The sequence below is a fragment of the Balaenoptera borealis genome (genome assembly GCF_965194805.1).
Source record: "Balaenoptera borealis genome assembly, chromosome: 7".
Taxonomy (NCBI): domain Eukaryota; kingdom Metazoa; phylum Chordata; class Mammalia; order Artiodactyla; family Balaenopteridae; genus Balaenoptera; species Balaenoptera borealis.
In genome coordinates, this window is record NC_138864.1 from 118,778,451 (window position 1) to 118,792,119 (window position 13,669).

The following is a 13,669-nucleotide window of genomic DNA, read 5'->3' on the forward strand; positions in this document are numbered from 1 at the left end:
TTTTCTTTAAGGTTGCTCGATGTGCAAAACTCCTGCCTACCAAAGTGCAATTTCCTTCTCCTAGAAAATGACTCTTTTTTCATATCTTAGCTCAGTCATCACTTCCTTAGGAAAGACTGTCCTAACCTCCAGACTATACTAAATCCTCCTTCTGATAAACCTACACCAAATACCTCTGCTCCTCTGTTCTTACCCAGGTTGTAATTTTACATTTATTTGTATATTCATCTGATTAATGTTGTTCTCTCACATAGGCTCTCATGGTATGAGTGTAGAGTCTGTCCCCTATTTGCCCACCATTGATTTTGGTTCATTTCTGGAATGTAGTATCTTAATAAATATATAAATGTAGGTTGAATAAATAAGTATATAGTGAATGTTCAAGAAATGTCTATTGAATTGGTGAGTAAATAACTAAGTCTTTGGAGGATTAGTGCAAACCTGTAAATAACTAAGTCTTTGGAGGATTAGTGCAAACCTGATTGGCAGAGAACCAAATGCAGTCATGTTTCAGAAAGAAGGAGCATGGCGAAACCTGTACAAGGAAGACAGTTTGGATAAAACAGCTCAGAATTTCCGAATACTTCAGGATGGAAACCCAATGTGAGGTGAAGTTAGTTGAGTTCTTGGTCTCATATCAGCAAACAACTGACCTTTGAGAAGCAAAGTGGGAAATGAACACTGAGGGAGGGTCAAGCAAGTTCCATGTCAGTGCTGAGCTCAAGATCTCTTTTGTGAGTTTGTGCTCTTAGGTTTTAACCGGTTTCTACCTACATCAATCTCAGTCTTTATGGTAAAATACCATATTTACTTTACCATATTGTTCTAAAAGAACTCCTGAGACTATTTCAGTGTTGATCTAATAGAAGAAGGGATTTCAAACAAAGGTGATTTTTCCAGGGTCAGAGAGAAGAAGCAGACCCACCATCACTAACGTACCTGCCATTTGGCAGCAAGGGTTGGCTAAAGAATGGAAACAAAGCAACATAGGGCACAGCATAAGGGTCCATTTAAAAAAACTGGGAAATGAAAGATGGTGACCAGCATGGATGTGACAAAGGATCATTGCTCATGTGAAGGTGTGGACCCCCAGGCCTTTCCTCCTACCCAGGAGAACACAGAAACTAGTCCATGAAAGTCAGCATATTCTCACGGGGCACATATTCTGTGAGGCACTCTGGGAGATGACGGTGATACTGTGGTCAGTAAGTCGAGAGAAGAGAGGAGACACGAAACAACTATAGTATCAGATGGATTTATGTAGGTGCTGAATTGGCTGCGAATTAAGTGCAAGGGAACAGAAAGGAAGAAGCAATTATTTCTAATCAAGATATCAGAGAAGAACTTACAGAGGTAACACTAAAACTTAGCTTTGGAGAAATATGTATGATCTTTGTGGGCAGATGAGAGTGGCAGACATTACAAAGTGAGGCTATGTCATAGTCTGCAGCATGAAGATGTGAGTGTGAAAAGCTTGGTTTGAGAAAGAGAAAATGTTCATTGTGAGTGAAGCTTGTTAACAAGACTTGTATATATAGTGCTAGTTCTACGAGGCATTTGGGCCAGATTTTAAGGGACTTTGGCTGGTATACTAAGGAGCTTGGATTGTAGTCTCCAGTTTGTAGAAAGGTTTTTAAGAAATGCCATGTAGGAAACACTGAGGTTACCTCCTCAACATCTATTTTCTACCTCACCTCTCTTGTGCTTTCTAACCAAATCCCAATTTTGTTCAGATAATCTACCTCTCCCCTACGAGATTCAGGGGGAAATGAAGCCATTTCCAGTTCCAGGGTAGATATGAGCCAAGCATGCTAATCCATACCCTTTGTACTGCAACGACGGGCTCTTTTTGGGTTATAAATAATGTAATAATTGTTTAGCGTACGCAGTAAGCTTACACAAATCAGAATTTTCATTGTTACTAGTGGTACATCAGTCCATTTTTGTCAAATAGAGGAAAATCTCTGCAGTAATTCCAGTTTTTCACTAAGCCAAATGCAGGGGTTACTTTATACACATGCTTTCCAACTGTGGGCTAGCATTAATAGTCACTGGCCTCCTTCTTGAATTATTTTTAGTTATGAGTTAAACTTAGTGTGGTCCCATATAGTCTTTCCCTAAGGGGCCTCAAGAATCTGGAAAGGATTAGCCACACTCTAATTTAGGAATAGAGATGGATGAATCCACCTATGTGCCTGTACTGGTATGAGTCACTGGCGAGGTTACCTAAGTCACTAAGATGATCCAGAACAGGTGTCTACAGCTGTTTTAAGAAGGAGTGTTTTTGTGGCTATGAAAATGCTCGGCTCAGATCTCCAACTGCAGGGAGTGGGTATGCAGCTGACAGACGGACCCAGCTGCTGTGCTCTAGAATCCTTGGCGCCAAAGCCACGCGGCCCAGGAGCTTCTGCTGGCCAGTGATTAAGTATGGTGGGGACACTAAGGAGACATGGGACTTTTTTGGTGGGGGATTTTGGCTCACGGACTCTCCAGAGGCCTTGACAAAACCTTCTGAGACCTACAATGCAAGCCATTCCCTCTTTCACTCTCTCCTTCACAAAGGTTAAAACTACATCGCAGTCTGATGGCTCTTCCAGCCCCCTCTGGGTCTCTCTCCATTTTCTCTCACAAGTGTTTCCCTTAATAAACCTCTTGTACACCTGACCTCATCTGGCTTCTGCCTCTTGGAGGACCCAGGCTAATATAAGTACCGTTATAATTATATCTCCTAACATTAAAATGCTCAAGTGTATTCATTAAAATTGTGTTGTAGTGGGAGTAAAGAGCAAAGTCATCAACTTGAGAGTATTTAAGGAAGACTCATCCACATTTTTCATTCTGTAGTACATGTATGATAACCTTTGTTCAAATTATAGCATGGTCTATTTCCAGGGTCAAGTTCCTGCCTGCATATTTATTTAAAGCAATAAGCTGGAGTTTGCTGGCCATCTCGACAGGTGGCCAGCCCTAATTCAGAGTTATAAAAGTTTTCATATTCTCCTTTGGTGTATTTGTGAAATTAATGTGGGGTGATATTTTCTTTTTTGGGTTATAAGTGTATGGAATATATATGGTAGGAGCCAGTAATATTCCAACCACAGACGATGTCTTGGAAAAAATCACTGCCACTCCAGAGATTTCCAGGCTGAAACTCTCTCCCTCCATTGATGAACAAGGGAGGGGGCTTCTTACATTTTTAAACTCCTCCCATTTCCAGGTCAGACGTAAACTTTGGTTTCGTACCAAAGATTTCAGCCATCTGGGAACCAGTGGAGCTGACTTAGCCCAAGGCTGAGTGGATGTTCTTCCTCCAGCTCTGAAATATCAGACCCAATGGGTAGGCACACAACAGATCCAAGTTCCTATAATTGCACCTACACCAGTGTGGTTTATACATCTTCACACACAATCCCACAAGGGTTGCAAATATCAAGATGCCAGAGGGGCTGTTGTATGGGGACTGGGAATCATGGAAGGTCACATATCTCCATAACAAAATTCCTACAGAGGAAGAGTGTGTCAAAGTTCCTAGTCTTATAAAGACCAGCAACATAATATTTTTTTCCTGCAAATGTAACATTATTTTTTTTCCTGCAAATGTTATTTCAAAATTTATTCTGAAGTTCCTGTGACATGAAGGCCTTCCTTTTTAAGTCTTTCCGTTATATATTGAGACTTGTGATCCAAAGTGTCTTTTAATTTGAACTGAGGTCGAATGGACATCATTCAGCTTGGGCAGGTGGGGGAAAGGGGGAAGGGTGGATATAGAATGAGAAGCCAGGAATAACTGAGTCTAAGGTTCCCACTACTCTCTACACATTTGTCGTGATGGGCATCAATATGTAAGACTAAAACTTTCATTGCTATGCAAATTTTGTCAGTTGTTTCCAGATCAATTTTCTCCATATGAATTTGGTTCCAAATTCTACTTACTGGATCCATCGGGTCATTGACAGGGGCCCAGAAATTAGTAAAGAAAAGTATAGAGTCATGTCTCCATTCAATCCCTTTGGTAGAGGCCATAACAGCTACTGAGATGAGCCCCTCTTTCTTTTTAGTCAGAGAAATTTCAGAGGGGAGCAGCTGCAAAATTTATTGTGAAATGTGGCTTGACTTTGAAGTTTGAGGACAGACATTCAAAAGTTACAAGTGTCCATTAGGTTAATGGCCCCTAATATAATGTTAAGGTCAGAAATCTGTGGTCAAGACTTACATCTGAGAAAGTAGCTATTGACTATTCTAGGGATGAAACTCATGTCTGTCTTGCTGCTCTCAATATGCCAAATATAATTTTACCTCTCTTTGCCGTGAATTATCTGCAAGGTTTGCTCCATCATTTCCTTTAAGAATTTGCTCAAATGTCGCCTTATCAGAGAGGCTTTCCTGGACCCCACTACCCATTGTCTGCTCCTCTATCCCAGAACACTCTCTTCCCCATCCTTAGTTTTATAATACTTCACAGGACTTATCATACCTGATATATGCTTATTTGTTCTTTTTATGTTCTAACTGGAACATGGGCAGGAGCTTTATTATGTTTACCTTGTATTTCCAGACCCTGTAACAGTAACTAGCATTGCAGTCGGTGTTCAATACATGTTTATTTAATGAATTTTTAGGTGACTTGATGGCTAGACTAGAAGAGGATGCCCAAATGTGGGAAATGCATCTTTCAGAAACCAAAATTTTATACTGGTTTTATGAATGTTTAAGAAACATGTTATGAATGTTTCTTAAAAGAGGGCAGATAAAACAAGAAGGTTTTTAATTTAACTTGGAGAAGTGTTTCTCTAGTGGCTTCATCTAGTTTAGTGCTAAAAAAATATTGAAAATCTGGGTGAGGCCATGGACCTTTACTACCTTAATCTCCTATCCCAACAGAGATTGTAAGTTTAGCAAGGGAAGTTTGAGCACTGGGGAAATGGTTTCTGCTACACTTTCATCCAAGCTTTATCTATCTAATGGAAAAGCATCTTCCAGTTTCTGTTTTAACTTTCATTTCCTTCTGTGTGCCCCAATTATAGCAGTTAGCAAATGAATTTACATGAACTGTAAAGGTATATTGTTATCCCTCCTAGGTAAAAGCAAACTGCTACTCTCATGACTGCTTTCTATTCCTCCTAGGGATGGCCCAGAATCTACATTTAAGGAGTGGGCATGTTTCAGACAATAAGTGAGTGCCCCTTGAGTACTGAGCATGGTCCCAACTTCATTTTGGTTTATAACCAAGACTAACACCAAGTCTAGGGGATCATTAGGGAACCGTCCTTTCCCAGGATATCTCTTGTGATATTATTGTGATATTAATTTTTTTCTAACTTATCCCTTATGCTCAGTCAAGAGAAGTACAGTTTTGAATTTTCTGTAAGAGAAATAAAGGCTCTTTCTCTATTCTTTTGCATTAGGAAAGAAAAAAAAAAAGCAGCCCCTGACACCCAGGAAGTTGTCTGACACTCACAGCTAGAACATGGCCATGTTTGCCCTGTCGGACATAAACAATTTCACAGAACACTGACGTCAGACAAGGTCACTCTGAGACTATGATAAATAAAGTTAGATGGAAACAAGATCTCCGGGCAACCACAAAATACCAAACACATCTCTCTCTTGTCTAAAGTGAGTAACTGCTGGTTTTTTAAAAAAAGCCAATTCCAGCTTTAAGCTCACTTTAGTCAGCCCTCCTTAAGAGATGAGATTTATTGAGAAAGTCAGTCATAGACGTGCCACTGCTTCTTGAGAGCATCCAATCCAGAACAAAGCCTTGCTTCCTTAGACCCTCACTTAAACTACCTACCCAAGCCCAAATCCTGTAACAGGTTCTTTCTAACACTCTTTTACTGAGACTCGCACAGTTCCCTATGGTGTGCATTTCCCCCAGCTGCAATAAGTAATACATCCAACTTGTTCAACTACAGGTGTGCTCCTGATGGTCTTTGGCTGGAGGGCATTAACACCATCACCTGCTATACCTGAGGATATTCTCTCCTCCCCACCCCATCAAAGGCCCTTCTTTATCCAGTACCAGAGATCCACTAGGTTTTATCCAAAGGTCACTCAAACACTACTGATATGAGTCAGCTCTTTGCCCTTTTATAGTTTATCTCAAAGTTTCCCTGTGAGGACCTGAGATGTAAGTCTGCTCTAAGTTTTGATTAAGTTTGTCATCAATAAATAAGCTTATAGTGCCAATCGTCCTGTGATTAAATGTCAAAAGCCTTAACTAAGGCTTGTTATTGTTTGCTTTGTAACAGTTTAGTTCCAAGGCTACACAGATAGCAAGAAAGGGAGAAACTATTAAAAAAAAAAGTTGGAGTTTCCTCTCCTGTCTCTATTAACCTTGACAAAGGGTGAGGAATGAGTTTATGATCTTTTCAGGTTCTTGGCTCCTGTTTAAATCACAGACACTTCACAGATGAGAGGACTAGGCATAGGTAGAGCCTGCTATATTGTTGAGAAGCGGAGAGGGGTCTTCTATGTCTCTGGGGCCTCTTCCCAACCACTTGACTTGTTTTTATACTGCACATTTGATCATTTTGCCCTCCCTCCTACCCTTTCAGCACTATCTCAGTTCTCAAATTATACTAAATAATTTTGGCAATCTGTGAAAGTGCCTATTATGTCCAAATTTAGGTAGTTCATGCAAAGAAATTTTTAGTACCTCCACGTACATATTTCTTAACCAATTATATGAGTTCCTATATAGTGCAGATGAACAGGATTAACTTTCTGATGGCCCTCAGGTGCACATATTTGTATTAACATAATCCTTGGCTCCTGACACTGTCATCACTGGTCAATGCATACCTTGTTTTTAACTTATTCATTTATTTTATTTATTTCTAATGAGCACCTATGAAGCCAACCACCTAACATGCATGACACTAGAACATTGGAAATAAACTGCTCAAGCTTTCCTATCAAAGAAACGCTTCTCTTTATAGAATTTAAATCACAAGAATCCAAATAAGTAACATTTCTGTAACTCTTGAATTAGATGTGGAATTGTTTTTGTGTATCTGTAGCTAGATGTCTAAAAAGTTAAGGATAACCTCCACCCCTTCTCTACCACACTTGGAAGACTGACTCCAATTATGTGGGTCAATGAAAGAAATCTGTTTCAAAATGGAAGCCAAGTAGGGGTCCAAAATCTTTGAAGGAGTAAAGAACATAAGTGTGAATTAGTCTTGAAAGAAGGGTGTGTTACTTTTGTCAGCAAGAATAGTCAATATCTAGGGCAGTATTTGATTACTTACTGGCCTGTTTAGTACATGTATTAGATGAGGTTGTGACACTGGGTGGGGACATTGGTTTAGGGACTAGGTAAATCAGAGAGTGATCTTAAGAGGAGATAGGAAAGATTTCCAATAAATGCAGTTGTTGAAGATTGGCAGTAAGGTCAATACTCATTAGAGAGCTCCAGTTGGCCTTGGAAGGTAGACAATAGAAGAGAGTAAATTAATGAAGAAGGAAGAGCCACCAAGAAACTAAGCATAGCAGGACACATGAAACTTGGGAGCCTGAAGATGTCCACTAGATAGCTGGCTGTTTCTCCCAACTACAGGGAAAAAATAGCTGAAAATCGATTATGATATTGAGGCAATTTGGCAAAGAACATACCAAAGAGACTAACAGATGGATAGAGATCCTCTGACATCACCTGGTCTTGTATATGACTAAAACTTATCAAAACTGTCAAATGAATAGTTCAGGAAAGCTTACATCACGGTCTTGAAATGCTCCTGGAATAGAGACAAACACCATGTGCCTTCTTGGGAAAGAACACTAGTTGGTGATTTTCATTTTCCTGTTGCACATTCATTCACTCAACAGATACTGAAAACCTGCTAGACAGTAAGCTTAATCAGCAGACACATGGTGAGATCAGGACAGGATTTGTTTTCTGTGGAACACCTGTAGAAACAAGAGAAGGGGAAGTGTGTCTGAATAGCTGGAGGGTATTTAGTGTGGTTAGAACTAGAGAGTAATGGGGAGATGTGATGAGCCTTGGACACACTGGGTGAATCCAAATACTTGAGGGCCATTTTATGTGTTTTAATTGGACTGTATCTTAGTCTATATGAAGCCATTGAAGGGTTTTTATTTAAGTTTATTAAAAATTTTTCAAAGTAATACATGCACAAGGTAAAAAATTAAATAGTACAGAAGGACTTAAAATGAAAAACACAGTTTCCCACCCCACCCTTTTAACCCTAGTCCCATACCCTAGAGGCAATGCATTTAACAATTTCTATTTTTAGATATTCTGTTAACTTCCTAACATTAAATAATGTTTGAACAATAATTTTTTGACTTATTAACTTTAGACAATCTTTAATAATCCCCCATTACAAAAGATAAGGATTTAACTTACACTATTCCCACCTTTCATTTGCCTATCCTTTTCCAAATTTTTGACAGATGTCATTTTTAATACTTCTATTGGTTTATAGTTTTGAACAGTAACAATCCTTTAGTCCTTGTTCCATTAACTGTAGACTTTATCTTTTCATCCCCATTTTGAATAGGTAAGTAATTCTACTCTTCCTTCCACCTCTCTTCCCCCAACTAATTCTCAACCTCTTTCTGCTTTCTTTTTCCTTTTCAGGATTACTTACTTTCCATTTCATTTCTGAATAAAAGATTAAGCCTTTCATGTTTTATCTGTAGGCTGATCAGAACACTGAATACCAATAAATAGTATCTACATTATTTTGGCTTTGTAAATACTGTTTACTGGGAGCTAAGTAGAAGCTAGGATATTTTCTTCTAAACATATCCAATGTCATGATTCCTGTGTCACTTGAAATGTACCTACTGCCAATGTCAAAACGAGTCTCTTCTTACATTCCATGAGTATTTTTTTATTATTGTCTCATAATTGAACCTGAATTTGACATTTTTGTTTTCTTTTTTGTTTACTAAAGAATGTATCTCCTCCATATTCTCAAACATTCCAGCTTCTCAAGGATAATATCTACGGCACAGAATGCATATGCTCCCCAGAGAGCCTGAGACTGTGTACTCTCATCTGAAATGGGTCTCTTGGATAACTGTCACCCTAGAGTGGGCCATCCTATGGGATAACGTCACTCTGGAGTGAGCCATTCTGCTGGATAACTGTCACTCTAGAGTGAGCCTTCCTGTTGGATAACTGTCACTCTGGAGTGAGCTATCCTATTGCATAATGGTCACTCTGGAGTCAGCCATCCTGGGTGAGGTCCACTGTTTTCTGGATTCCATTTCTTTCTCTTTCCCGATTTTCATTCTCATTTTGCTGGAGAACTTCCTCAGTAGGTGAGAGAGAACTTCCTTTCCAGGTGCTAAGAGGGTAGACTTTCTGAAAACTTGCATGTCAGAAAATTTCTTTCGACTTGACTCTTGACAGTTTGGCTTGCTATGGAATTCTGGGTACAAAGATTTTCCATGTATGAAGACACTCCTCTATTGGCTTCTAGCATTGTGTTGGTGATGAAAAATCCACTCCCAGTCTATTTCTCATCCCTTTTTAGTTGAGCTAATTATGATGACCTAATTTTATTTTTTTCTCTTGGCACTTTCAATATCTTCGCTCTATCCTTAATATTCCAAAATTTCACAAGATTATGTCTAGATGTAGGTTGTATAGGGTCCCTCTCAATCTGGAGACTTATTTCTGTTCTTTTCTTCACAACATTTTCTGTGTTCTCTCTTCCAGAAACTCCTAACAGTTAGATATTGTCTATGTCTCTTTCCCCTCTTTATATTTTCTTTTTTTTGCTCTATATCTAGGGAGATTCCCTCAACCTTATTTTACAGCCTGTCTACTGAATATTTTTGGCAGTCTTATTTCAATTTAAGGGCTCCTCTTATTTTCAGGGTTTCCCCTTTCTTTGTAGCATCCTGTTTTTATCTTACAAATGCACCTCATATGTCTCCGAAGATATTTATTCCATGTTAACTGTTTCCCCTAGAGTTTGTTATATTTTTCAAATCTCGTGGTTCTGATTGGTTATTTTTCTCACATGCTGCTCCCCTGGTCCCTCCCCCAACCCCTACCCCTAAGGATCAATGTCTGGGAATTCCTAGCTGATCATTTGCATTGAAGAATCAGTATAACTGTTTTTATAGGAGTTGTGGCTTCCCTCTGCCATTGTGTGGTCTGTTTGCTTCTGCAGTAAGCCTTTCTGTGACTGAAAGCACTTGGTTACTTGAGTAGGGATCTTAGCCATATGTAGAGAATTAGCTAATAGGCTAGGGGCTCACTTATTTCCACAAAAGAGAGAAATTTATTTTGGAGCACCAACTCCTGCCTCTCCTCAAGCAGTTTATTCGATTCCTTTACACAAACAACAACAATAACAACAGACTTAACAGAAACCAGTGGTAGGTTGCCTGTATTCTGTGCAAAGGTTGGGGTAGAATGAGATGGGGTTCAATTTCACAACTGACATAATTCTTTAGTAGACAGACTTTTCAGGTGCCCATATCTCTTTGGGGTTACGTGTTCAGATCAGCTTATATTCCGTCTGAAAGGAGCTGCACTCTTTCATTATCACTTCTTCCACTTTCTCTCTTCCAGAAATGTGTTGAGATCTTCTTCACTTATAACCAAATTCCTTCAGTTTTCTTTGCTGAGATGTGTCAGTTCTCTTTTACGTTTCTTGACTTCGGTTTCAGTGGGGCCTGGGGAGGGAGGGAAGTAAACTTACATGTTCAGTTCATCATCTTAAATTCAAAGTCCCATTGGAAGCTTTTAGACAGGGGAGTGACATGGATAACTCGATATTTTTAAAAGGTCCCCGGGGCTGTACTGCTGAAAATGGACTAAGGAGGGCAAGAATGGATATAAAAATTGTTCTAAATGACTGAGGATCTAATTTCCTTTCTGAAAACACGCAGTGTCTGAGACTTTTGGGAGTCAGACACTTTACCAAAATAGCCCATCGTTCAAAATCCAATAAGCTAGTAGAATGCTTTCATGGTGCCCTGGAGATAAGGACTGAAACCCAAAGATCCCGGAACCCAGATGACTGGGACGATACTAAAGGGATCATCCCAGCACTGTCCATTGGGAAGCACTTCAGGAGCCTACCTCAAAGTCTTCCTTTGAACTGGCATTTGGGGTAAACAAAAGGACTTTCTGTTCTGATAAAATTAGATGAGGGCTAAGTAAAAACAGCCAAAGTGCTGGCAAGGAGGGACATAAAGGTCCTTCTATTTGCTGGTTCATTTCTTCATTTACTCATTTATTTGCTTGTTCAAAGCACTGTAGTTACTAACAAACACTCATTTGTATTCAGAATGCCTGGGTTCAAATCCCAGATCTATCACTTATTAGCAATAAAGGCTTAGGCAATTTACTCAATCTCCATAAAATTCAGTTCACTCATTTGAAAAAATGGGAGCTGTAAGTTTCCATTCCATAAGGTTACTGTGAAGATTAAATGAAACAATCCATATACTTGGCACATACTCAACAACCCACTAATTGATAGCAATTATTTTCAATGCTGAATGAATATTTAACATCTATGTTTAAAGTACTTGGATGATAGATATTCATGAAATAAGGGAAAATAATTCTAGTATTAAGAAATGACACAATAAAAGAATCCAAAGAAAAATATTTTCTAGGTCAACTCTTATTGTCTGTGCATCCACCCAATTCCCAATTAAGCAAATAAAACAGTGCATTAAAGCAACTAAATCAAAAGAAGTGAGCTAAAGGAAAACTGGCTGGATGTACCCAGCATTAATCCTGGAGCCCCAACTCTAGCTGAAACTACGAAGAATTGGGAGGTTCTGAATAAGATTGGAAGAAAAGTTTAAAAAATCTCTGAATGTACTGTAATTAAATGAAATTTGGGTCAGTTGCATCCAGTTATCTTGTTCCAGTGTAAAGATTCTATTTGTGCACGGACTTTGTCTGCCAAACAGCGACAGGAATCTGTGTCACTACGGAAATATAAGCACCATCACTCAGCCAGATGCTCCTTGTTTGCTAAGGATGAACATCCTCATGGAATTGTTCTGGTTTTTCAAGCGACTTCCACTCTTAATCAAAGAAGGGATTTTACCTGAAAGATGGAATTGAAGAAGGAGACCAAACCCCAAGCAGCTTTTAAAACCCCACTATAAATATACAGACCTTCCTTTAGATCATAGGGCAATATACCAGAATCCTTTTAGAGTCAGTGTATAAAAGTGTAGGATGGGATAGGATTAATTCACTGCATCTGTAAATGCCATCTGAAAGTGCAGTCCTGATCTAAAATGATATTGAGTTAATTTGACAATAACAGTGGCAGCTGACAATTTCTCAGTACCTACTAAATGCCAGGTACTGTCACTTTTAGAGGTACTAAAATTTAATCCTCACAATAGTCCTATGAAATAGATCCCATTTTATAGATGAGGAAATTGAGTCACAGAGAAGTTCAGGAGCTTGCCCAGAGTCATATAACTGGTGAAAGAACCAGGACTTGGATGTGGTAAGTCAACTGTGAGAGATGATGACCTTAACCCCTGGGCGGTGGGAAGAGAATGGGGAGTAGGAAACTCACTACTCTGTGGACCAGCATGAAATAAAACCACCCCTTGGAGAGCATGCGCAGTATCCACACTCCTCCTCAGAATCACCGGTCTGAGTCTTCACCCACAACCCTGTGAGGCAGGGATCTTTACCCTCACCTTACACACAACGAAATGGGAGTTCAGAGATAAAACGACTTTCCCAAGAGCTAACCCTAGTTATGGGCTCTTCGTAATACACCAGACAGCTTTTGGAAAACTACTCAAGACATAAAATATGTGAGTCATCAGGGAGCTGCCTGAATATCATGGTATAATCAGTTGGGTTCTATGGTCAGGTTTTTGGGGAAATGATCAAAAATAAAAGCCCAGGGAGTCCTCAGGGTGAGAGCCACCCTCTATGGGCTATGGCCCATGATGGTGAACCAAGGGCTGGCATAGGAGCAGGGGCCAAAGCTCTCAGCACTGGCCCAACACAGGGTCAGGAGGGCACCTGATGGCTGAGAGCAGAGGAATGAGCTGATAAACAGAAGGCTTTGCTCCTGAGGAATGATGATTCCACTTTTTTCTGTGTTCTGAACCCACTCCCCAGAGAAATGACTAAGATCTAGGGGCAGTGAGCTTGAGAGGGCAAGGCTAGAACCTAAGAGACAGAGGTCGAGGAGTGAATCCCCATCTCTGCCTAACTCCCCAAACCTCTCTACCTGCCACCTCGCTGGGCACTCCTTACATCTGTGTGAGGAGGTACAATTTCATAATATTTTCCTTCCACTCAGGCAGATAGGCCAGGCTGGTTGCCACTTCCTTCTGGATCGGCCAGGCCCAGGCCTCAAAGAACGGAGCCAGATTCTTCTGCACTTGGTGGGAGAACATCTTCACCCACAGATTCATTTTGTCGACATTGTCTGTGGGCAAGTTGGTCTGGTTCCTATACTCAGTGAAGAGACGGATGAACGGCTCCCACCCAAAGGCCTCCTGGAGCTGGAACGACAAGCAAGAAGGAGGATGAGACATCTGATCTACAAAAGACCCAACAAACACTCTAAATTAGTTAATGCATCTCACCCCTTAAACACCAGTTTCATATCTATCACTGACCCTCTGCTGTTTTACCTGCCCACCTCACGTGCTACTCTCTCATGTTCTGACGATGAGAAGG

The 13,669-nt window shown here is 40.0% G+C and overlaps 1 protein-coding gene across 6 annotated transcripts in view; it reads right to left on the reverse strand.

Moving 5' to 3' along the window:
* LOC309632695 (TRPM8 channel-associated factor 1) overlaps positions 1-13,669 on the reverse strand; it is an 88,029-nt gene that overhangs the window by 34,723 nt on the left and 39,637 nt on the right. For 4 of the 6 annotated variants that reach the window (XM_082400465.1, XM_082400464.1, XM_082400463.1 and 1 more), the window contains exons 8-9: positions 13,241-13,491; positions 9,737-10,662 (exon numbers count right to left, since the gene is read on the reverse strand). The exons of 1 other annotated variant lie outside the window; for it this stretch is intronic. In XM_082400465.1, coding sequence (XP_082256591.1) covers positions 10,653-10,662; positions 13,241-13,491 — 261 coding nt within the window. In that variant the 3' untranslated portion in view covers positions 9,737-10,652. Of the gene's footprint in view, positions 1-9,736; positions 10,663-13,214; positions 13,492-13,669 lie in introns of those variants that run through there. One more of the 6 variants, XM_082400462.1, reaches the window with a different exon arrangement.